We start from the raw sequence: 25,880 nt of genomic DNA on the forward strand, positions 1-25,880 counted from the left end.
ATATATATATATATATATATATATATATATATATATATATAGGATCTAATGATTTAAATAGTTCTCTATTCCGATGAAGAACAATCATATTATGTGTCTAAATAAAATGGTTTATTTATAAATTTGGTTATTCAGAGACATCTGTGATATTGAAAGACACTCGTATTGCATATTCTACTTATTACTTGTCTTTTCCCCTTCTTATTGCAACACAATGCTTCCTCTGACCACTGAAAGCAAAGCTTTTAGGATTTTGTTTGAGTGTATCTAAAAAAAGCATCGGTTATATCAAGGATAAAAGTCCTGGATTTTTTTTTAAACTAAGGACTGAATATTTGTGCTAAAATCAAGGAACATATTGGTATTAACAGCTTTTGATTGCAGAAAAGAAAGGCTGCCTTTCACCTTTCTGATGACAAGGACAATGTATCAGTTATTACTAGAATTTGATATATTAAAAAACAATAAACACTATGAAATTCATTGATCTTTCTGGTGAGGTTCTGAAGTAATTCAGCGGGTTTGTTGACTTTCTTAGGATAACTGAGTTTCCAGGACTTTCATTTTAGTACTATCTTTCTCCAGTGAATCTGATTCATTTTTAACTTGTTATAACTTTATTTTTTTATTAGTAAATTCTGGAAGTCATTTCAAAGATTTCAGGAAGTACTAAAACTTTTTTTTAAGAAACATTGATTATATTTTCTTTTCTTTTAACATTTTATTTACTTATTTACTTGACAGAGAGATTGAGATCACAAGTAGGCAGAGGCAGGCAGAGAGAGAGGGGGAAGCAGGCCTCCTGCTGAGCAGAGAGCCGGACGCTGGGGTCGATTCCAGGACCCTGAGATCATGACCTGAGCCAAAGGCAGAGGGTTTAACCCACTGAGCCACCCAGGCACCCCACTGATTATATTTTCAACCTATAGTTACAGTGCTTTTCTCTCCAGGTTTCTATTATGTATATAACTTTGTGGTTCTCTGAACCAGACATAGCTATTATCAAAAAAGATTTCTTTACTACTTAATACCATACATGAAAATTTAAGAAAATGCCTTAGCTCTACATAAAGTGCTTTCAACTTTAAGGTCTCAGAGCTGCTTGTGTGCAAATGCCTGCTCAGTGTGTACTAGCAACACAGAAATGAAATGTTAAACATCGCTTAGATCTTTAAAAGGATTGGCTTTGCATCTTCACAGGATCACACATGGGACTTATTGTGCCTTGCTACCCTAAGGAAGTGTCAAGTATATGACATAATGGTAGTATTTTTGAGAGTACAGAGTACAGTAAACTACCCCCCACCCCCCTTCCCGCAGCCGCCGCAACCTGGAGTCTCAAGCTGTAATTACGATGCCATGATCCAAAAGTTGTGTTTTGTCAGGTTTGGCCCTGAACGGGTTGGCAGCATAATTTCACGCTGCTGGTAGGAACACAGTGCAGCTGTGCAAAACGAGAATGTTTGTTGTTGTTTATTGTTTAAAGAGTCGCTTTTTTCTCCAACAGACTAATGAAGGGAATTTTAGTACATTTGCACGGGTCGACTGACCGTTACAAGCTTGACTTTTCAATTAATCAAGTGAGGTGAAATAAATCAACAAACTGCCATAAGAAAAGGTTCACTGAGATTTTGCCCTTGAAATAAAAAAGTCAGAGCGCCTGGGTGGCTCAGTGGGTTAAAGCCTCTGCCTTCTGCTTGGGTCATGATCCCAGGGTCCGGGGATCAAACCCCGCATCAGGCTCTCTGCTTGGTGGGGAGCCTGCTTCCCTTCCTCTCTCTCTGCTTGTGATCTCTGTCTGTTAAATAAAACAGATCTATTCTATAAAAAGATAAATAAAAGTATTCAGTTTGTAACTATTAGTGCATATAAATTTTACACAGTTGCATAACATCTACATCATTTGAACATTGAATTAGTACATTTTATAGTGTACTTTTATACTAAATTGAACTAGATGATAAATTTTTATGGAGTAAAATGAGGATGATAGACACAATTTCACTTATAAAGCTAAATGTGAGAAAATGGCGCATCATATCCATTTTAATTACTAAAATTAAAAACATAAATTTTGCGAGCTCTTAAGAGTGTCAAGATGCAGTACCTAACCCAGAGGAAACAGACAGGTTCATTGTTAGAAGTAAAATTAATATAGCGGAAAAGAACATAGATGAAAAATGAAAAGTCAAAATATGGAAAATTAACTAAACACTAAATAATAGAAGTGAAACTTTTATGATGTTCTGAAGGTAGTTTCAAGCTCTGGTAAATACTCAAGGGTTTCTTGAAAGGAAACACGGAAACCACCTCATTTTAAAGAAATCAGGAAAAAAGATTTTCATTGACTCCGAGGTAGTAGGATATTTCACTTTTATCTAAAGTGAGGATAATGCGTGGAGTGGAGGGTGGTAAAAATCACAGGATCGTAGTGGGAGGAAATATTAGCCAAGTGTCATAGGATATTAATGATCTGTAGGCATAAAATGCCATTATTTAATGGGCGAGGAAATAAGTCCAACCAGAAGGATGAGGGGAGGCAGGAACTCAGCCCAACTGGACCCAGGGGTCCTGAAGCTCAGAGCAGAGCCCCCTGTGCAAGCTCATACAACTTACCATACAGAGCAGCTCAGTATCGATGTTTTTCTCTTTTTCTGGAGGGAGATGTGGTGTTTTCTGCTTAAGAGGTTTTCATAGTAAGACCTTCAAAAAATTTTTGAAGTGGGGGCACCTGGGTGGCTCAGTGGGTTAAGCTTCTGCCTTCAGCTCAGGTCATGATCTCAGGGTCCTGGGATTGAGCCCTGCATCAGGCTCTCTGCTCAGCAGGGAGCCTGCTTCCTCCTCTCTCTGCCTGCCTCTCTGCCTACTTGTGATCTCTGTCTGTCAAATAAATAAATAAAAATTAAAAAAAAAATTTTTTTTGAAGTGGGTATAAGTCTGAAATTATATAGTTTGGTGGTTCGTCAAAGGCTCTGAGGACAGAAAAATCTAGGGAATAAGATCAGAAGAGAGGGAAAGCAATGGGAGAAAATTAAGCAATGTATGTGCAAGACAGACAGGAAGGTGGGAGAGGAAATCCACAGAGGAAGAAAGAGAAGGGAGAATGACAGGCAGGGGGCCAGACAGAAAGGCTGAGTGCATTTCTGAGGTACTGTCCTCTGTACTTGACTTCAATTACAGGCTCCAGAGGCAACCATTTGTTTTCCATGATTATTCTGAGTACCCGAGGAACTCTGTCAACACTGTTCAGAGCTCTTCAACAGCTCCAGAACTTGGGCCTCTGAGCCTGCACTTCTTATCAGATAACAAGCAGAACTTTCTGCCAAAGGAAAATAAAAACTTCCAACCACGGTAACAGTAATCAGAGCAGACCATGTTTAAGTCTTAAGAAAATCAAATCAGTGGGTCACATTCTCTCATCCTAAGTTTCTCTACCCCTGCTTTGAAGACGGGGCATTGAATTTCAGTTGCCTTTTATTCTGGGATTTGCAGTCAACACTGGATTTCCTATAATAGAAAGTTTTTGATCAGTAAAAGAGATATTGTGAAATTTAAGTCTTATGACCTCTCTTCACTTGAGACACACAACGTACAAAAAGGAAAGTCACTGGAAATCATCTGTGAAATTATCTGAGACAAATGGTGACTATGATATAGCATTTATGCTTTTAATAATGATTTTTGTAAAAAGATTTTATTTATTTATTTGACAGAGAGAGACAGAGATCACAAGTAGGCAGAGAGGCAGGCAGAGGGAGAGGGGAAACAGACTCCCCGCTGAGCAGAGAGCCCGATGTGGGGCTCGATCCCAGGACCCTGAGATCATGACCCGAGCCAAAGGCAGAGGCTTAACCCACTGAGCCACCCAGGCCCCTAATAATGACTTTGATCAGAAAGCAAGTCCCACTAAGCCCTGGCACTGGAACAGGAGATGTTTGTGTCAGTGTTGGGGTGTGTTCTCATCCTTTTCAGAAAACCTCTAATCTGATATTCTGGTCAGTTCAAAAACTGCTTATCTTTTTCACATTAGGATGACATGATATTCCAGAAAGAGTAAATTCATTTTATATGTATTTGTAGCCAAATTAAAAATGGATTAGCCTTTGTTTATTATTCATGCGGACTGTTCACATAATCTATGTGAATTGCTGAGATGTCATTGAGTCTACAACCAAGTTATTTAATGGAGAACTAACAATCAGATTCACTACTGTAACTGCCCCGTTTCTAATATTTTCAGTTGTTTTCCTTGATCCTGATACTGTTGCTCAATTTTGGGTATGTGTATATATACCTATTCCCTTGTCACCCGAATACAAAATTTGGACATGGGCGTCAGTGGCATCCAAGATACATGCTGTGAGGTTCAGAAAAGGTGGGACCAACAATTATTCACCTTCTGGACTTAAAATTTACTGGAGAAGACAGAACGTATGGATAGGGAAACAGGTAATTGCTAGCATTTACTTAATAGACACTAGGGTAGCTTTTTTTCTTTTTTTAAAGATTTTGTTTTATTTATTCGACAGACAGAGATCACAGGTAAGCAGAGAGACAGGCAGAGAGAGAGAGGAGGAAGCAGGGTCCCTGCGGAGCAGAGAAACCGATGTGGGGCTCGATCCCAGGAGTCTGGGATCACGACCTGAGCAGAAGGCAAAGGCTTAACCCACTGAGCCACCCAGGCGCCCTGACACTAGGGTAGCTTTTAATCTCAGTTTTCTTCCTGTGACTGGAAAGCAAACTTAAAATGAGAAATATAAATTTTCTTATTCTGTTCAGTTATACCTCCCTGTAGTGAGCACCTCACATAAACTATCTCATTGAATCATCAAAATACTGCTGTGGTACTGTAGATACTCATTTTGCAGAGTAAGAAATTAAGTCTCAGAGAGTTTAAGTTATTTGCCCAATCACTGTGGCTTATCGTTGTTTCTGTAAAAATAGGTATTTTTGTCATCTGTGATGACAGTGTGTATGTATTTACCTAACTTATTTTTGTCACCATGTGGCTGGGAAAAAAAAAAAAAACTCCTCTCAATTCAAGTGTATTTATGGGTGGTATAGGAAACATTTCTGACATAGTCCAGCCACCTTTTTTTTTTTTTTTCATAAATGTGACTTATTTTAATTTCAGAGGATACTTGACTTCCAGATGGAGAAATAAATTTAACTTATAGGAGTGGAGAAATAAGAGACATGCAGACATTGGTGTGTATCTTAGGAGAGAGTTCTAATTATAAGGACCTCTTAAATCTAAGAGTTTTTCCCCTTGGTATAGGGCATTGGCTGTGAAACATGGTGTTTTACATTAAAAGTGGTGTTTTGGATGTATGGCTTGAAGCACCATGATTTTCTGTAAAAACATAGGAGAAGATCAAATAAGAAGATCTTTGCTGCCGAAGATCAAAATAATAGATCAACAAGAGGGACTAACTAGAGCAGTTATGTCTTAAAGAACTAGTACCCAGGAGAAAAAGCTGTGGAGCAAAAGAATACGCGTGGATAGGGAAACAGGTAATTGCTAGCATTTACTTAATAGACACTAGGGTAGCTAGTGCAAAGTCCTGATCGATCTGTCTACATACAATTAAGAACCAGGTCTTAACCAACTGCACCTTCTAAACATTGCTTAAGTGCTCCACCACCATGACCCAGTCCCTGTTACCCTTGAACCATGATTTTGGTTCAAGCCCTCATCACCTCTTGCTTACATTTCTACAATAGGACACACACACACACACACACATATTCTGACAGATACTATGTACACACAAACATATACATATTTAACACGTAAACATGGATTCATTTTAGGCAGGTCATTCAAATAACCCCATTTATGCATTTCTCTGGCCATAAGCATTAGCCCTATTAGATCTTTTGTCATCTGTTTTGTGGAAAACAAAGAATTGATGCATTATTTAACATTTATTAAACTCATGGGGCACCTCGGTGGCTCAATGGGTTAAGCCTCTGCCTTTGGCTTAGGTCATGATCTCAAGGTCCTTGGATCGAGCCCCGCATGGGGCTCTGTGCTCAGCAGGAAGCCTGCTTCCTCTCCTCCCCGCCCCTGCTTGCTTCTCTGCCCACTTGCAATCTCTGTCTGTCAAATAAATAAAATCTTTCAAAAATAAGCTCTCACAATCTATAAGTGCTTAGTGTTAAGGATACGAAAGACTTTGTCTTTAAGAACTCCCATCATCTTGTGGGAAAGGTGTTACTGCATTGGTATGATGAAACAGAAGTGACATTCACAGAGGTTTCATGATCCTAGAGGAGGGATATCATGGAGGGCTTTCTGGAGGATGTGATTGATGTCTGAGATCAGTCTTGAAGAGCAAGCAGCAGTTAGTAAAAAGGAAATGGGAAAGGTAGAAGCCCTTCCAGGATACAGCATGAAGAAAGCTCCAGAAACTTGAGACAGAAGGATGTATGTAGTCTGGGGTTGCTGGAATATAGTGATGTTGGAAGGATGAGAGGTGAGGGTGGAGGGGTAGGCCAGACCTAATCTAACTGTTCTTTACAATGCCAGTAATGATGAATCTTTGTAGGACTGAAAGCATGGCTTGGGCCAATTTTATATCTTAGCAGATCATTCTGGTAACTATGTGGAGAAAGGTTTTTAAGTTGACAATACCAGAGTTTGAGATCCAATTTAAGAGGCTATTGTAGAAATGTAAGCAAGAGGTGATGAGGGCTTGAACCAAAATCATGGTTCAAGGGTAACAGGGACTGGGTCATGGTGGTGGAGCACTTAAGCAATGTTTAGAAGGTGCAGTTGGTTAAGACCTGGTTCTTAATTGTATGTAGACAGATCGATCAGGACTTTGCAGAGTTTTAGCTCAGGTGGCTGGCTGTGGGGATGTGGAGGGCCAGAAATCTGAAATGGAGAAGGAACAGGAACTAGTTGGGCAAGTTGGAGGTGTGGGTAGGTTAGTGTAAGGAGTTGGTTGTTCATCTAGAACGAGATGACCAACGCGTAGATATGTTAGTCCAGAGCTTGAGAAAGTGGTCTCCGGTGATAAATTTGGGAGTTACCACCTTCTAGATGTATAAAATAATACACAACCTCTTCTGTGTGTGAAGCACATTGTATTGTCTTTTTCTCTTTTCTTGTACCTTGGGGCAATGATTTCTATCTCCATTAATACACAGTAATTACTATTAGACCTCCTGGTTGTGCATGAACAACAAAACGATGTCAAAGAATGGGAAATGCTTTAGGGAAGTGGAAGTAACCAAGTGATTGTTGTTCCTTTTTTCTCCAGTTGTGTTGGTGGAAATGCCTGCCTCAGAAGGCTATCACTTCAGCTGACACTCCCACAGCTCATTCTTTTGAGGAGCCTGGCTCTGTGGCTTTGTCCAGTTCAAAATGGCAGAAAAGGTCCCCCCTGGCTTAAACAGGAAGACTTCAAGATCGACACTGTCCCTTCCACCAGAACCTGTGGACATCATTAGGAGCAAGACATGCTCACGGAGGGTTAAAATCAACGTGGGGGGCCTCAACCACGAAGTCCTGTGGAGAACGTTGGACCGGCTGCCCCGGACGCGCTTGGGGAAGCTCCGGGACTGCAACACGCACGAGAGCCTCCTGGAGGTGTGCGATGACTACAACCTCAGCGAGAACGAGTATTTCTTTGACCGGCACCCGGGGGCCTTCACTTCCATTTTAAACTTCTACCGGACGGGCAAACTCCATATGATGGAAGAAATGTGCGCGCTCTCATTTGGCCAAGAGCTTGATTACTGGGGGATTGACGAGATCTACCTGGAGTCCTGCTGCCAAGCCAGGTATCATCAGAAGAAGGAGCAGATGAACGAAGAACTGAGGCGGGAGGCTGAGACCATGCGAGAGCGGGAGGGAGAAGAGTTTGATAACACCTGCTGCCCGGAGAAGCGGAAGAAGCTCTGGGACTTGCTGGAGAAACCTAACTCGTCAGTGGCTGCAAAGGTATGAAAAGCAGAGTGTTGCTTTCCTTTGTGTGCGGTCAGAAAAGGGGTTGCTTACCTTCCAGTGAGCATGATTGTCCTCTTTTGAGATGTTCTGGTAAGACAGTACAGAATGTGCCTGCTGGGTGAGAAACACTTTCCAGAAGCTGATGTAGTCTGAGTTATTCTTTTTGTGAAATGGCTCGCAATGGCTTACTCTGTCTTAACTATCGATACTGGGTCAGAACAGGCCTGGGCAACAGAGTCTGGAAGGGTTCTGGTGGCAGTGGCGCTGTGTGCTAGCGGTGGCTGGAATTTGCGGAGAGCGCTAGCTGGGGTCCTGCGGAAGGCTGGGGCCTGGGCTCCTTCCTGGATAGAGGTGAGGTCTGTCCTTGAGGACAGAGGAGGTGCCTCCTGGCCTGGTTCTCCAGAGGATCAGTGAAAGAGAGAGTGAAGTGTGACCTTGTGTAGCTCAGGGGGCTACTAGGCCCCACGCCTGAGAAAAGGGCCATCTCCTTTAGCTGTGTAAGGAGCGAGTCAATGTCCACAGAGCATCCATTTACCTCCCTTGTGAGGTCTGCTCTGATGGTGGTGTTTCTGACTGTGGGTGCATCGGAGTTTTTTTCCACAATTGACGTATTACCCTGCCTCAGAGCTCATCGTGGTTGCTTACCATCAAGGTAAATTCATGTTTCCATTGTGCCTGCATACATCTCAATCTCAGAGTAAGTTTGTTTTGCCACGATTTGCAGCATTTAATTCAACAACACAATGCTGTTTATCTAATTTTATTTACAACTTTGAGGGTTAGCTCAAACTGATTTTTCATCCCATATATTTACTTTTGTATTGCAATATGAATTGTGAACACGATGTCGAGAGTCGTCTTGAACTGCAGAGGCTTCGTGTTGGTATTTTGTGCATATTAGATGAAAGTGGAATATGGAATAGAGAAAAGAAAAATAGCAGAAAAACATGTCACCATGTGAATTCTTTAAATTGCTTTGAAGTTTTCCAGTGGTTCTTTCTTAAAGAACAGTGAAGATGATGGAAATGTAATAGACCATATGTGCCTTTTGATTGGAAATTAAGGTCGTATCTGATAATTTACAACATGTAAATTGTGTAAACAATCAACTGAAGGCAGACGGTCGTAAAACTGCGTCTGCCGTTTGATATGCCTAGTGTTGCATCCTGGTGACTTCTAAAGGCATTTTACTTTGTGACCAGAACATGGAAGTCGGTGGAATAAAATATGTCTCTGTTGTACATAATGAGGAAATGCACATCTTGTAGCAAATGGAAAGATTTCCACTAGGCCTTTTTATTGTTATGAATAATGTTTACTTCTCTTTATCCATAGGAAAGAAAGAAATGTGCTACACTTGTGGGTTTGGGTTGAGAAAGGTTACTGCTCATTGCAGTGTCAAGCATTAAGTTACATATTTGAGTCACTGCTGAAAGTATAGAGTGCATTCTAAAGATGAAGGAGATAAACTCTGGATATAAAGGAGTGTTTTGGATGCTAAATGAACTCTTTCAGACCTTTAGGCAACTGTGGTCTAAGTCATTGTTCCATCAGATGTTCCAAAGGGTGTCAGCCACAAATGCAAAAATCAGCAGCTAAACCAAAGGAAATGTGAAGGTTAATATGGCTTATTTGCTTATAACAGTGTTATTAACACATACCTAAAATTAAGTACTGTTATAGAAAAGATTTGAAGGTATATACATTTGTTTTTCTGAAGCATTTCCCTTGAGGATAGAATACAGTCAATAACCTGGCTTCCCAGATGAGGGAGTTCACTGAATCTCTAAATTTTAGAATTTAATCGAGTTTTAGAATGTAAAATTTAATAGAAATTTTAGAATTTAATAACGGCCTATTACAGTACTCTGTTCTATACACCTGCATGTCAGATAGATTATTGGAACTCGCTTCAAATTATGTATGTACGGATAAAAGATCTACCTACAAATTATACCCAGCAGCTCAGAACATTGGTTTTGGAAATTTTAATGTAGTTATAAATAATAAATATGTTTCCAAATTATTAATCAAGCCAAGTGAATCTTTGCCAACCTAAGTAGATTCTTTACTAAATTTTCATAGGGGATTGGTATCTGTTTATTTCAAGATCTACATTTTCTTCTCTGTTTGAATGGTGAGATATAATAAAAATTATTTACATTTGATTATATGGTAGTTTAGTGAAAGTATTGTTCATTTGTCTGAGGTTTGGAACCTTTTGAAAACAGCTCGGTATGATGTCTTATATAAATCACTACCTTTTCCTGTACTCTTCTGGAATCATAGAACTTGTTAAGTCAATGTACAGAAATCAGTGGCTTTCTGATACACTTCTCTAGAATAATTCTTGATGTAGTGAGTGTTATGTGTGAATAGTCTTTTTACAACTTAGGAACAATCTGTTTTGCTAAAACTGTAGTAGGATCATACTCTAGCCCTCACTATTTGGGTTATGGGTATATCAGGATCCTACTTATGCTATGAAGCTCTTGTGTTGGAATGCTTGGAATCTGTGTGTTTTTCCCTAACTTGCTTAGAAGGTGAGATATCTTTGGAGGAGAATATCTGTTTACCTTGCCTCTGCAATGATAGCTTACTCAGTTGGGTAGTTGAGTTGAACATATACAGAATGCTCTGTGTGGGCAACACACATTAAAGTGGACATGTAGAAAAACACTCCCTTCTCTCAAGAATTTAAAATATATTTTCTTAGCTTTTAAGGAATTTCATATCCTTAAAACCATTTGTTTTCTTCCCTTTTCGTTTTTCTGTCTTTGATAATTTATTGAATATTTCTGAAATGAAGTTTGAAGTTAGGAGTTTACTCGCCAAATCCCTAGCATAGAAGGAAAAACTTGACCTTTTCTATCAAGTATTCCACAAGAGGTTAAAATATCTATTCAGTGACATGGAATAAATACCCAATAATCAATTCAGTAACAGTCATTCAGCCTAAGCTATGTGCATCGACTATGATACACAAAATTATTACAAGGCCCCTCGACCTGTTGTGTTTTGTCCTTGGGTATGACCCTGAAAATAACAACTTGGCTCTTACAGAACATGCTTCTTGGTGTCACTTCTATTAATTGAACTTTGTAGTATATAAACAACTGAAAAAAATACCAAAACAGAATTTAAACAGGTATATTTTCACTGCCAATATTTCACAAATTAACATTTTTACACATACACAGAAGAACATGAAATATAATTGTGCTTTTCACAAAAAAATAACAGGGCTAATAGAAAGTGTTCTTTCATAGTTTTCTGTGATGCAGTACGATCTGGTAACATGACACGAGTTTATATCTGTATGATGGACTTTGGGTTCTTTCAGTCTTGTTAGTTTATGTTGGTGACTGTCTGTATACCCTCACGTAGAGATAACATACAAAGTTGACATCTGAGGCAATTTGTGAGTGTGGGGCTCACCAAGTGCGCCTACAGGAGGGCTGGCCCAGAGCTCTGGGTTACCATGACATGGAATTGCTGCTTCTGGCATGCCTTTCATAGGAATGTGCAAGGGGAGAAGATGGGCTTAAGTGGCTGCCAGTTTCCTGGGCAGTGAATTGGAATTACACTTGATCCTGTATCTCTTCCAGCCCTGGGCAATTTAGTCAGCCTCTGGCTTAGAAATATTTTTTCTCCCTTTTCTTGGGCCTTTTCCCAAAGGGACCGCAGTAGCTGTTTGCCTTTAAATTTTGCATTATAGATAACTTCACTCTAAGAGGTGTTTGAAAGCCTTTAAGGGAAGCAGATCCTATGGGACATGGGATTGTCTTTCTTTGTGATGAAATGACAACCAGCAACCAATAAGGAGCAGGGTCTTCCTGAGAGCTGAAAGGAAAGAGGCTCAGTACTAGAGGGTGCCTTCACTTTAGATCTCTAAAGAAGGTCAAGGACAAAGGACATCAACTGTGTCTTCAGGCAAAGCCACTTAGGAGAGGGCTTAGCCTCCTGAGGCAAGCCTCAGCCTGGGCACAGACAGGGATATGGTGTTCGGGGACAATGCTGGCCAATGGGCCTGTCTCAAGTGTCAGGTCAGGAGGCTAGACTTTAGCCCTTATTTGATAAGAACAATATAAGGCTGCAGAAAGACTTCTCTGTTCATCTGAACCCATACAGTGAGAACCACACAGCAACCCTGTTGGGCATGGTCCAGGGTGGAGGGTGGGGCACTGCTTCTTGTCAGCTTCCCTTCCCGCTTCTCCTAGGTATCCACAGCCATCACTTTCTTACCTACGGATTCCTCCCTCATCCTCTTAGGCTTTTCCCCATTCTCTCCTCCTCCTCTCCTTCTACCTCTCTCCCTTTCTCCCTCCCTCTACTGCCTTCCCTCAGGAAAGGGAAGATGATTGACTAGAGAATTACTTCTCAACATTTTTTCATTAATGGTCCCCTAAGGAGAAAAATTAAATTTAAATTCTCCCTAAAGAGAGAAACTAAATACTAAGGAATAAGATTTTGTCACGAGGGTGGAGCTTGGAGAGCTACAGACCATTGTAACATCTAAGATTTTTTCACCCTTCCCCTCAAGACCCAATTTTCTCCCACTGACAGTGACATTGATCCCATGGAGAATGCATACAGTCGTGGGAAGGAGACCTGCCTGCAGCTCATTGCCTGCAAACATCCACATGACCGTCCCCACTGGCCCATTGGCGCGGCGCAGCACAACACCTAAAGCAAGCATGGGAAGGTCGGCAGACCTTAGACAATTTTGGGTCAAGAGAGAGGCCTGTATCGTAGGAACAGATGTATGGAGTCTGCCACTGGGACTATAGCTCTCTGGAGAGAGCCAGAGGTCCAAACTGTGTCTCAGGGGATGGTTCCTGTTTAGTTGCCCTATCAGTGATAACTCCCTGAGAACCACGCTCAGCCTTCCAACTCAGTTAGAGTGTGGGCAACTCAAGTCACAGAAATAGTGAAAAGAAAATAAATCCAAGTAAAAGAAAAACTCCTGTGTACTCAAAAAGGGGGAAAGAGTGCATAACATTTTCATTCTATTTCCAGTGTATAAGTTCACTTATTCTAATGCTTTGGATGAAAAAAAAAAAAAAAAGAAATATATTGTAACAGAGCCACCAATTATTTCCTTTTAGTCTAAGAACAGAACTTCCGCATGTTGTGTATTTGTGTGTGTGTGTGTGTGTGTATACACATGTACAGGTTCCCCCATTATCTGAAAATAGAGCATTCCTAGGAAATCCTTTGTAAGCTAAAATGACATAAAGCAAAGGAGCAGTTATCATTTCATAGAAGTGAAAATCCTATTTCTGTTTCTTTCAGTTAGTGAAAACAGGTTCTAGTGTGGGTCTTTCACAAAAGCCAGTGGCATAAAGAGAAATTATAGATAGAGAGGGAAGCTGACGACTATGTATGTATACATAGGCACTCACACACACAGTCGGGGAAACAGCTGTGCCTGTACGTAGCTCTGAGTTGAGCTTTCCGAGGACTGTCTCAGTGATAAACAACAACAGCAGCCATCAGAACCATCAATGGGCCCCCAAACGGACTGATGCATTGTGAGTGCACATGGAAATCGCCCTACATCAGTGCACCTCTTGGTGCCTTGGTGGAACCTATGCAATCCCTGAGTTCTAATCTAGGATTGCCAGGGGCCTAATTAACATACCAGTCATGTCATTTCTGTATCATTTACTGTTTCTTCTTCTTTCCCTTTCCTTTCTGCAGCCCAGCTGTACGGATGAGGTTTGTGCTCTTCCAATAATATGGCATAAGAGTTCAGAGGTCCTTAAAAGAACTTGGCCGGTCTGTAGAGAGAGGTTTAGATTGGAGATATGTGGTTTTTTTTTTTTTATTTCTAAAATACATAATTCATGCAGACTAAATGGTTGAAAGCCTGGAATAAATTAGGCGTTAAAAAAAAAAAGGAAAGATAAGATAGAAAATGTTGAGTTTTGATTAAAATGTTTCAAATATTCCGTTCCTTAGTTCTAGTGGTCCTATTTTGAGATCCATGCTCCTCTGTTTTCCCCGAAAAGCTGCCCTGAAACTGCACCACTTTTTGTCCACTTGACCTCATTTGATCAGGGAGAGAATGGTGAGAATAGAGGAGGAAATTGATAAAAAGCTCACATCACACATTCTCTTACCTAGGGTGCCATGGGTCCTGCTTTTACTGAGAATGCCCTGGTTAAAGCCTTTTGTCTGAGGCTAATTATTAACAGCATCTTCTTTCACTCTTAAAAAGTGTCCCAGTTTGGATGATAAATGATTACCTTACATGGGAATGTTTTTGAAAAAAAGAAATTATCCAAGAATCATGCACTTTTCCTCTTTGCTTTTTTGTTCCATTTGAGGAAGGCTTGTCTTAATTTTCAAGCACTTTTTCCATCTCTTTTGAAAAATCATTGGTTTTCATTAATATTAGAGTAAGATTTTTGGATTCCTTTCAAGCTTGATTTTTAAATTTCAATAAGTAATTATCATTTTCAATGTTAAAAAAAAAAACCAAAACAAAACCAAGGCATTCTTTCTACATTATCTAATGTTATCACAAAACAGACATTGGGAGTATTTAAATATTCTGGTTTTGAAAATTCATCTACACTGCTTTGGTTATTAACAGATTTGTTTTCTTTATTTCAAGTGAGAGACTTTACAAAGTGAATGTTGTACTATTTTAGGTGAGCATAAGTATTATGAAGGAATGGTCACAATATTTAACACTTTCCACTTGGAAGACTCTAGAAGGATTTGACTAATACTTTAAATGTCCTTATCTGAGCTCTATCACTGTGAACTGACCTTTCTAATGAAGAAAGATACTTTCAAAATGATCAACAAAGTTGATTCTGAAAGAATCACTGGAATAAAAATTGATCAAAGCATGATTACATAGAAAAAAAACCCTCCAGCTGCTGATGTATAATTCATGAAGTAACCATAGATTACAGTATATTTTTTGGTTTTGGCATTGATTTAGCATTGGTGGTTTTCTTCTATTTGACAACAACCCCATTGTTCCATGACATTCAATAATCTATAATGTGAAAAGGCCTAAATCTGAATGCCGTATTGTATCAGGTTGGTTTGTTGGAGCTGGTTGACTTTGTTAGAGAGTGAGTTTAGCTGGCCACTGAGCACTAGCCTAACCCCATTTGGTTTTTTTCTCTTCATTGTTACATATACCAACTCATATTAAATGTTCCTGTATTTTATAGGGGAGATTATATGGTATAGTAGAGCTTTGCGAAACTCTCAGGACACATTCCTCATTAAAAATATCTTATTTAGGTATTCCAAGAATGACAAAGCTTTTTAAGGTAGCAGTCAGCCTGGAAATTCTTCTTTCCCTCCAATAGCCTGGTCTTTAAACCTTTTCCTGCCTCAGCAGTGGACCAAAGAAGGACAAAGGAGTCTCCAGGCCAAGACAGTGGGCACATTCTACAAGCTGCACTTCCTGTATCTATCAGCAGCGTTCAGCCCTACCCAACTCACTCTTTCCCCACATCTCTTGGAACAGAGTTGATGATGACTCTATAATTTACAATCAGAACTTTGAAGAACTTGAGGAGACGGAGACTTCTCTGTAATTGCAATGTCAGCCTTGATACACAGATGTGACCAAGCTAGAATCAAGAACCTAGACACAGAGCATCCCACTGGGAACAAAGAAGTACAGTGACTGGCACAGAGACAGGGTGGCAATGACCTCTGGTTGGAATAGTGGAAGAGGAAGACATTCGCTCTCATCCCTCCCAAACCTTTCCAGGAGGCACTAAAAGCTAACATCCGAACTATTTCCAATTTCTCACCTATGTATTATTTAGTTTTGGCTGTGTCTACATTTTGCTGATGCATGAAGCAAATGTATTTTTCCCCTTAAATCATAACATTTTGATAAAGCGCTAAGTGAAAGAACTCTGGATATTACTAAGAACAGAAACCTGAAGTATATAATCCAGCTAATGTTTGTAGTGATGTTTGCACGTCTTGGGTGGGTGAACCAGGTAGTATCAGCCCTCACTGAGGTGTACCTGAACTAGGGGTGTGTGTGTGTGTGTGTGTGTGTGAAAGAGAGAGGTGCATGTTATTTATACACATTGCCACCTCTCCACTATAGCATATTATATTATAAAAATCCACCTGCACAAAAATCCAACAAAATTCCACCCATATTTGGTAATTTAAGGTAGATGCAACTTTGTCATTCGAGTAAGACACCTATTCAGAATACAGCTCTTGTGATAACTGATCAGGCATGAAGTCCATGGAAAGTGCTCTAATGGTCTAAGAATAGCAGGAAGAAATTTCATTAGTCTCCTAGGATTTTGTTTCAGGATGCTAGAGGTCATTGCCACCCTGGATTTCATGCTTTTACTTATGTCCCGTTGAGTCACTCTTGACACAACCACAAGTGTTGAATGCCACTTTAAATAGCTTCTCTAGCCTATGCCACAACACTGCCAAGGACAGCCACGTATTCCCTACACAGCTCAGAATGAGGCTGCTCCGTTATGGCATCCTTCCCTGAAAGGAACCTCAGGATATTTGCACATGAGTGAAAAAATTCCCAGGCTTCCAGTCATTGTTTTGTCACTAATTAACATAAAACCTAGAGTACAATTTTGGATATTGAAATGCAGTTGTCTTAGCTGGTATCATCTAAATTAAATTCTTAACTATATTTGTTCTTTGAATTAGATTTTTTCTCTTAAACAGTCAAATTTTAGTTTACATCTTAGAGTCACACCTATCTTTTAGAACTGTGTAACTTTTACAGTGGTGTCCAAGCATACAGTTTCAACCAGAATTTGGTTGGATGGAAAAGTAACTCAGTGTCACCATCTATGAAGTATAGCAACATATTTGTGTGATGAAAAATAAGTGTGTTTCATTAATACATTGGAAATTTTCACTTTGGGAAACTAACAGGAGGCCTTGCATAACATCCTTAAGGTGAGCAACCTGTTCCATTTCAGTGTAGCTTTTAGTTCAGAGGGATAAAAACATTGTTAGGCAATTCTGTTTTTTCAAAGGTGATAATTTGCTATACTACAGATGCAATGACCTACAAATGCAATGAAAGGAAATATGAAATAGTAGGCTAGAATCCAGTATAATCTGAACTTGCTATTACATATTTACTGTGTAAAAAATCTAGCACATTTTATTATATTTCCTAAGTGAATTCTGCAGGTGTGAAAATTATTGTATTATGTAAGTAAAGTAATTGCATTATGAGCAATATTAAAATTCAAAGCAAAAATCTCTTTAAAGCACCGGACTTTATTTTTCAAACTCTAGCTCATGAGCCATTATAAATATTTTAAATTACAGAGTGATTACAAAGTGCTAATCGCTGAACTCTTTTTTTTTTTTTCAAAGTTTTGTGTATAGGTTATACATGAGGGTAGCTGAAAGGGTAGCAGACTGTTTTGATAGGCATATTTTAACAATTTATGAGGTACACATATGTGTTTGAGGGAAGAAATGTTATATTTTAGTGGAAAAAATTGTTTTGGATTCTATGTTTCCCTATCTTTGTTAAGTTTTCCAGGATAAGCCAAAGCACTGAACTTTTTCTTTTCTGTTGCACTTTGATGCACACATCTAAAGTAGAGTCTGGAGGTTAGATGACAGGTCTCTGCTGTTTTTAAGGAATGCAAAACCTGTCCTGCTCCCCACTTCACGCACAGCTCTGCAGGTCCCCTTAAAAACCCCCCTCCTCAGGGATTGTCTTAGTTATACTTCCTAGAACAACTTTTTATTGTTATTATTTTTTATTAAGGTGTAATTGACATAGAACATCACATTAGTTTCAGACATACAGCATAATGATTTGATATTTACATATATTGCAAGAGGACTGCAGCAGTAAGTCTAGTTAATATCCATTATCGAACATAGTTACAAAAAATTCTTCTTCTTGTGATGAGAAGTTCTAAGATCTATTCTCTTAGCAACTTTGAAGTATACAATACAGTATTATTAACTGTAGTCACCATGCTGTACATGAACAATTTTGATTTTCCATTTAATTTCTTAGGCTTCAGTTGGATTTCACCTTTTTTAAAGCCCTGTTTTAAATATTTCATGAGGTGATGTCTACTTAACTTTCAGTGAAATTGAATGTAGTGAAGTTTCCAAATTAGAGAAGGTTGATTAACCTGAAAAAAAATCCAGACTTCATTTTGTCTTTAACTTACAAACAACCATTTGCTTTTCCTTATCTCAAAGCAGTAGAGCCGAAGAGTAGGTAAACTTTTTCTTCTAGACTGTTTAAAATCAGTATCTAAATAGCGCTTTTCCTCCCTATTTGAAAGAATCTGATTCTTTACCCATCCTATACCTTTGCTTAATTCACAAGCTCTGGCTGTTAAAATTAAGCTGGTTTTTCTTTTCACTCCCTCATAATAGTTGTCAGTATACCCAGAGCCTTCTGTTTTGAGCACAAATTTAATTCTGGGGGAAGAGACTGGTTAATTGATACCTGATACAGTAGCAGATGGTTTTTACAAGGCTAGATTAGCTTCTGTTTTCAAAGTCCTCTGTGAGGTAGAGTTTAACTTCCTGATAGCATCAGAGAGTTCTTGCAACACTTACCCTGTCTTCTTTTGAGACCATTTCTCTTCTAACAATACTGCTTCCTTCACAACTTGGAAAAAATGAACCTTGCTCCCTGAAGCCCAGAGTCATGAAGTGAAGGCCACATTTTTCTTGTCCCTCCCATAATTAGTGTGACATTCCTCAAAGAGCAGAAAGGGAAAAAAATTATATTGAGCCTCGGCTGTGTGTCATATACACTGAACTCAGGGGTTTTTGGACATTGACCCTTTACAACAGAGGTCAGCCAACATTTTCTGTAAAGGGCCAGATAGTGAATATTTTCAGTCCCTGTCACAGTTACTCAGCTCTGCTGATGTAGTGTGAAAGCAGCCATAGCCAACAGGTAAACCAACAAACATTGCTGGGTTCCAGTAAAGTTTGGCAGCAGGCGGGATTTGGCCCTTGAGCCATAGTTTGCCTATTACCACTTTATATCAATCCTATGGTAAAAATGTCATTTATCCCATTATGCAGATCAAATTCATGTCTCTTGTCCTCTGCTAAGTGGCATATTGGAACGTGTATCCCATCTACCAGCATTTCCCTGTAATTCTTCTTCCCGTCTAGTTGCATTTATCGCTCCTTTCTCATCACTGTTCATTATTCCCATCACTATCCAATATTCATTGAAGACTTTGGTTTACGACTAAAAGTCATCTTACTACTGTACCCCCTCGCTATCCTGCAGGACAACGAGCTATCATAAATTCCAGCCTAAATATCCCCCATCTTGAGCTCAGCATGTGGATGAAACTGCTTTCCCTTGGGAATCGGGAACTCTGATGTCAACCGCTGAACCCTCCATTTCCCATCAAATCTATACTTTGTCCCTGTTGAGACTGCTTTTGCCTTGACTTATCCCATTCTTTTTCCCCTCACTTGGGAGCATTGGATCCATTGACATAGGCGAGGCCTTGACCACCTCATACTTGGGTGGAAGCAATATCGCGAACCAAACTTGCTCACTTCATTTCCCTGCCAGTTCTAATCGATTCTCCATGTAGCCAGCAGAATTGCCTTTCAAAACACGATTGGGTTACTTCTGAACTCTAAACCCCAGTGATTTCCCCTTGCCTGCAGTCTAGTTCGAACTCCTGAGCCTTGCATTGAAGACTCTTCCCGACCTACCTATCCAACCACATGCCTTGCCACTCCCCGTACATAATGGCCCCGTTATTCCAGACTATTACCTTCTGTGAAGGTGGGGCTCTTCTCTAGACAGATGGCACCCTGTGTTCAACAAGCAGTGCTCGTACAGGGCTACCTTCATCCAGAGGGGTCATCCTTTCTGTCATTTGCCCAGGGACGACTTGTAAACAGGCTTTGGCCATACCTGCACACAGCTGACACCATGGCTCTGTAGCCACCACAGTTCCCTGACTTAGGGTCCCCTTTACCCCTTTTCTGCCCTTCCTTATGTCTCAGCTCTTATGTCCCTCTTCCATGATGTCATCTGAATCTCCCTCCTCTACTTTTCCCAAGGGTTTCCCTCATACTTATGATCGAGAGAGTCTGTGCTGGGCCCATTTCCCCAGCTAGGTTGTCATTCTTGAGGGATCAGACCATGTCTCTTCATTTTCAGTTACTGACACCTGTAACAGTTCCTGGCACATACCAAACAGTACTACCTGCCACCAAATGGCACCAAAGGGTAGAAATACCAGTAGGACCAAATGTTTCACAGTATTTCAATTTCTCTGTAAAAACTGAATAACACAGCTAGAGGTTGAGTATCACATCCCAGTGATAATACCAGAATAATGCAGGGTTTGTTTTAGGCAGTTTAAGAAGGCTGGATATCTTACCCGTTTGAAACGGTTTTATGTTTTTGAAATAGGCGAAGAGCCATAGATGTGGGTTTTCCATTTTTACATTGTATAAATTCTCCATCTAGAATAGCGTGTAGGCTGCTCTGTATGCCACAGAGTTTATGCAGAGAAAGGCGTCAGGTGCTGCTGAAAGGCAAGCTTTCGGATGCTTTGCTTTGCTAAGATTGCTCATTTTATTTGAACTGCAGGTTCTGGGAACTCTTGTTAGAGGTAAAATGTAGCCTGTGTATGGACTGGAAGCTGTGTATGAATTGGAGCAGGGTAAGGGCTTTGTCTGGCCCCTAGGGCGTATGCGGTCCTTCTATACCCTCTAGAAGATGGATAGATCATTTCTTTACATTCAAGTACCCAACCTTTGGAGGACCTTTGGCCCCAAGTGGAGTTATCCCATTACTCAGAAAAAGTCACAAAGATGGATAAACCCAAGATCTGAATCAAGACAGAGCTCCAATATGGTGTCTTTTTTGTAGGAATATGAAGAGAGTCTGAAAAAATAAATTCTTAATGGCATAATGTGAAAAAGGGAGATCAGGAATCTATTTTTACTACAAAAGCTAAAAGAATCATAATGGTTTCAGCTTAGGGGAACTGACTTCTATTGTAATCCAAAACAGTATTTTCTGAAAACTTTGTAGTTTGAGTTTGTTTATTTTTAAATAGAAATTAGGTGTTCTTTTTTAAGCTCAATATTGCTTGTTATCAGCATGCAACTTGGACATCAGGTATTTTCAAATATTATTCTGGTATTTCAGACTGCTGGGGTTTTCCTGCTTGATTTTTCTCGTTTGGGTGGGTTTTTCAGAAAGAACCTTAATCAACCCATTTTAAAATTTCCCATGCAATTATTGTTTAAGGAACTGCTTTGTATATAAGAAGCCTCTAAGCTACATATGTGTCTTCTAAGAATTTTAATGAGGTAGCTGCTAAGAGTAAAATCATTTTCATTTATTAAATATTTTGACCTTATCATATCTCAGTTTTTAAGTTTTTAGTAGGTTTTATAATTTAATTATTTCTATTTCACTGCAAAAGGAAACTGTCAAGTTGAAGTATGTTTTGAGTTCTGCTGTTCTAATTATTTTTGCACTGACCTGGGGAAAGCAATCTTTAAAGAGATCATAAGACTTTATGAGAAACAAAACTGATAGATATAAAATGATCAGAAAATGTTCTTAATACCACAAAATTAAGTCATCTTCCATTTTTTATGACATTTAGAATTTCAGAGGCAGGATCTAATAATGTGAATTTTTAACAGGTAGGGAAAGGTTTGTAAGTCAGAGGAAACCAAATAGAAATAGAAAAAAAAAATATTTCGAGAAGAAGGAGGAAAGCATAAACTTAGAGTGAAGAAAGGGATTAGAGTGCCTTTCCAGGGCACTAGGGAAATTGTCAGTATAAGGAATTGGGTTGGGAATGTCAGGGAGGACCATGTACTGACACAGCTGAGAGTCAGTGCCCGCCTGAGAGTCTGGATTCCCAAGGAAGGTCATAGGTGGGTGACATGTGGGCCCATAACTATTCCTTGCTGGCGGGAAGCTGTTGGGTAGGTGGGGCAACACAGTGGTGAGGAGCATAGGCTCAGGGGTAAGACAAATTTGTGATGGAGGGATGGCTTGGCTTCTCAGTGGAGAGTGGAGAGGATACTCATTTGTACCTAATGCAGTTATTATGAGGAGTAAATGAGCTAGTAAGCTAAATGGCTGGCATAAAAGCACACCCAGAATATTTTATGTATTAGTGTTACAATTATTATTACCATTATTACTCAAAATGATTAATTAATTAATCAATTAATTTGTTTATTTATTTATTTAGATTTTACATATTTGAAAGAGAGAGGAAGAGGGAGAGCATGAGTCGGGGCAGAGGTAGAGGGGAGAGGGAGAAGCAGACTCCCTGCTAAGCAGGGAGCCCAGTGTGGGGCTCAATCCCAGGACTCCAGGAGCATGACCTGAGCTGAAGGCAGATACTTAACTGACTGAGCCACCCAGGCACCCAAATAAATCATTTTTTTAAAATATTTTATTTATTCATTTATTTGAGAGAGAGTGTGAGAACAGGAGCAGGGGGTAGGAACAGAAGGAGAGGGACAAGCAGACTGCTGATGAGAGTCCATTGAGATCGTGACCTGAGCTGAAACCAAGAGTCCAACGCTTAACCAACTGAGCCACCCAGGAACCTCCTCAAAATAATTCATTTTGAACTATTGCCAAGAGGATTTTTTTCCCCATAAGTATTTGGTATTCTTCTGTTGCACTTTGAATTTTATTAGACCGTGAAGCTAATGTCTGTATAGGTAACAAGTTATTCATCTCATCTTTAGAACCAAACTCCTTAAAAGTAGCTAATTAAATTGATGTGTGTTGGTTTGTCCAGATTTTCATGATAATGATACCTTAGAACTGGAACCTGGAATACATATTAAAATTTAAATCTTATAAACCTTATTTTGGGGAAATGGATCTTGGTGAAAACAATGAAAATAAAAAGAAGGAACTGACCATTCCAAAGTTTGATTACAGAGTAACATTTGCATTCATTGCTCTTCTCCTGATGGTCTCCTTTGTGTTAATCACTGATACTAATATAACTGTCTGGAAGTTGAGCAGCTATAAATAACTCTATTCTTGTTCACAAACAGTGTCTTTGCCCTGAGAGAGGGAAGTGATCAGACTATCAGTTTGTGCTTTCCGGTTGGGCTCATTGGCTCATCTTTCTTATCTAAGTATCTGTTAGTATGAAATTGAACACAGATCATTGACCTTCTAAATCCCTTGTCATTATGATGCATTAACAGTAATATGTTTGATTGCAAATGATTATTTGGCTCAGGAAAAATTGGATTCAAAGTAAATGTAGTTTCAGCCATAAAATTTTCCATGCTGAACCTCAAAGACACTCAAGTTTGTTAGAAATGCTATAATAACTCAGGAGTCTTTAGAAGATTATTATTTTTTAAAAAGATTTTATTTATTTATTTGACAGAGAGAGGGATCACAAGTAGGCAGAGAGGCAGGCGGGGCGGGGGGGAGCAGGCTCCCCGCTGAGCAGAGAGCCCCATGTGGGGCCCAATCCTGGGACCCTAAGACCATGACCCAAGCCGAAGGCAGAGATTTAACTCACTGAGCCACCCAGGTGCCCCAGGAGTCTTTAGAATATTATTACAAATACAGGATAAATAGTTTTTTAATTACTAGTTTTCCACAAAGAACCACATTTTCTGAATTTAAGATCAAGGCAGGTATTTAACACAACACTTGTTTTCTGATGTGTAGCTCTACAGTAAATAATAAACATTCTCTCAAAATCAAAATATCAGATTTTTAAATTGAGATTAGCATTTTGAAAAATCATTTTCTTGATTAAGGATGGGTATTGCTAGATCTCACTTCCCCTAAATTATTCAATGGATCTTGCAGGGATATATAACATGACAGGATGATAAATGACTGAATGGATTATGGGTAGAGAGGTAGATAGACAGATAGATAAATAGACTAAAGGGAAAGATAGACTAAACAGGAAGCTAACCTGAAGAGATGATGGATGGTTGGATGGATGGATGGATGGATAAAAGATGGAAAGGGAATATGGGCAGAAAAATAAAGAGGAAACTGAACTGGGGAGATTAGTATATAAAATAGTCATGACACAAGTGCCCGGTACAATTGGTAGAGGAGGGCAACAGGCTTTAAGCATTCTTAATGCTAAAGCAAACAAGAAAAAATAAAATACAAAGAATAAAATTACTTGAAATCTGGACTTTGCAAGCAGGATTTATGGTCCTTTGCTGAGTAGGTCCATTGGAAAGGAAAGAACTATGTGGATAGGGGTTCAGATGACAATTCACTTAGTGAACAAATACTTACAGAGTACCAGGCTCTGTCTTAGGTGCTGGGGATCCTGTGTCGAACAGAGTAGACACAACCTACTGCTGCCGTGGAATTTATATTCTCTAGGGAGGAGACGGATTAAAAGTAAATGAATAATTATATAACAGACACATAAGTAGTCACCAATATGGAGGAAAACAGCAAGAAACAGGGTTAGGGTATGTCTGGGGTGGGTAGTTTCATTTGAAAAAGAGTTTCCAGGGAAGGCTTTGTTGGAAAACTCTCTGAGGAAGGTGCGGAAGAGGTGAGGAAGTCTTGTGACGTCTGAGGAGAGGGGTCCAGCAGTGGGAGATGCATGGCTGGCGGTGTGGCTCTCCACCTGGGGGGCTTTGTTTGTCCTTCAGGGAACCTGTACCGATGTTGGGAGAAATTTTGGGGGTGGAGGTGCTGCTGTCCTGCAGGGAGGCTGCAAGGCAGTGAACCTGGAGGAGCACTGTAGGACATGTGGTCAGACACAAAAAGGGAGACCAGATCCTGAAGGTCCCATTACCTCTTCCCGGGGCTTTTTCAGCTTTTCCCTGAGAGAGAATGGGAGCCAGGGGTGACCTCTGAGCAGCAGTGACCTGACTCACAGTGTAACAGGCTCAATCCAAATCCTGTGTTGAAAGTAGAACTCAGCGAGGGGAAGAAATGAAGCCACTTGGGGCCTATCATAAGAATTCTGGAGAGAGACTGAATCACATTAAATACTAAAATTGTGTAGGGTGAATGAGTATGTTATTTATCCAACAAAATATCATCCAGAATACTTATATTTTGTGTCTTTTATCTTAAAACTAGGGTATTAAACTCGTTACCCATTTTTTTTAAATTATAGAGAAAAGTTGCTATCTGTCAAAACTTAGGTTTCACCAGAGAATAGAGTATCTCAAAAACAAAAACAAAGCTCTTTCATAAGAATAAACCAGTTAAGGATGCTAGTAGTGGTAGATTTGTCTTAAGCAATCCTTATAATTAATTAACTTGTTTAGTGCTATCTAAAAAAAGGAGCCTTTAGGAAAAAATAAAACTAAGCACAGACACATCCAGATACCTTTTTAGGGGCATCAAAAGAGGGTTGCTTTTTTAAAAAGTCAATAAGAGAAGATCAATAAAGACAAGTTTAAAAAAGAAAAAAAGACAAATCCAGGTGCAGGTAAACATTAGGAACTATGAGAGCAGGCAAATTCAGAGTCAAGGAAATGCCATAAACCTTGCTGGGCTCTGGTGCTTAGAGCATGCTCAGTGCTGACACTTCTGCATGCCCTCTCTCCCCTCAGCTCCCCAGAGCTAATTCAGTACCAATGGACGATACCCTTTTTCTTGTTTTACCTTTGCTGTAGATAAATAAATGCATATTTATGTTCATGTATATAAATACATATATTTATAATATTTCATCAATTATAAGTGGCAAGAATAGTTTACAGGAAGTGAGAAAAAATTTCTTTTTGGAATTTAGACCAGACTGAGACTATTCTCCAAAGCTCCACCTAATGACAATGTTCTAAGCCACATAACCCCACCCTCTTTCCCCCAACCCCTCCGCCACCACCCCTGCATGGGGATCATGAACTATCTCTCTAGATAGCCACAGCACATATCTGTGTAATCTTTTTTTTTTTTAATATGTTA

The 25,880-nt window shown here is 39.5% G+C and overlaps 1 protein-coding gene across 1 annotated transcript in view; it reads left to right on the forward strand.

Annotated features, from left to right (window-relative positions):
- Nucleotides 1-25,880, forward strand: part of KCNB2 (potassium voltage-gated channel subfamily B member 2) — a 399,688-nt gene that overhangs the window by 29,868 nt on the left and 343,940 nt on the right. The window contains exon 2 of the mRNA XM_059394708.1: nt 7,269-7,951. Coding sequence (XP_059250691.1) covers nt 7,373-7,951 — 579 coding nt within the window. The 5' untranslated portion in view covers nt 7,269-7,372. The remainder of the gene's footprint in view (nt 1-7,268; nt 7,952-25,880) is intronic.

This window comes from Mustela nigripes, chromosome 3, assembly GCF_022355385.1.
Source record: "Mustela nigripes isolate SB6536 chromosome 3, MUSNIG.SB6536, whole genome shotgun sequence".
Taxonomy (NCBI): Eukaryota; Metazoa; Chordata; class Mammalia; order Carnivora; family Mustelidae; genus Mustela; species Mustela nigripes.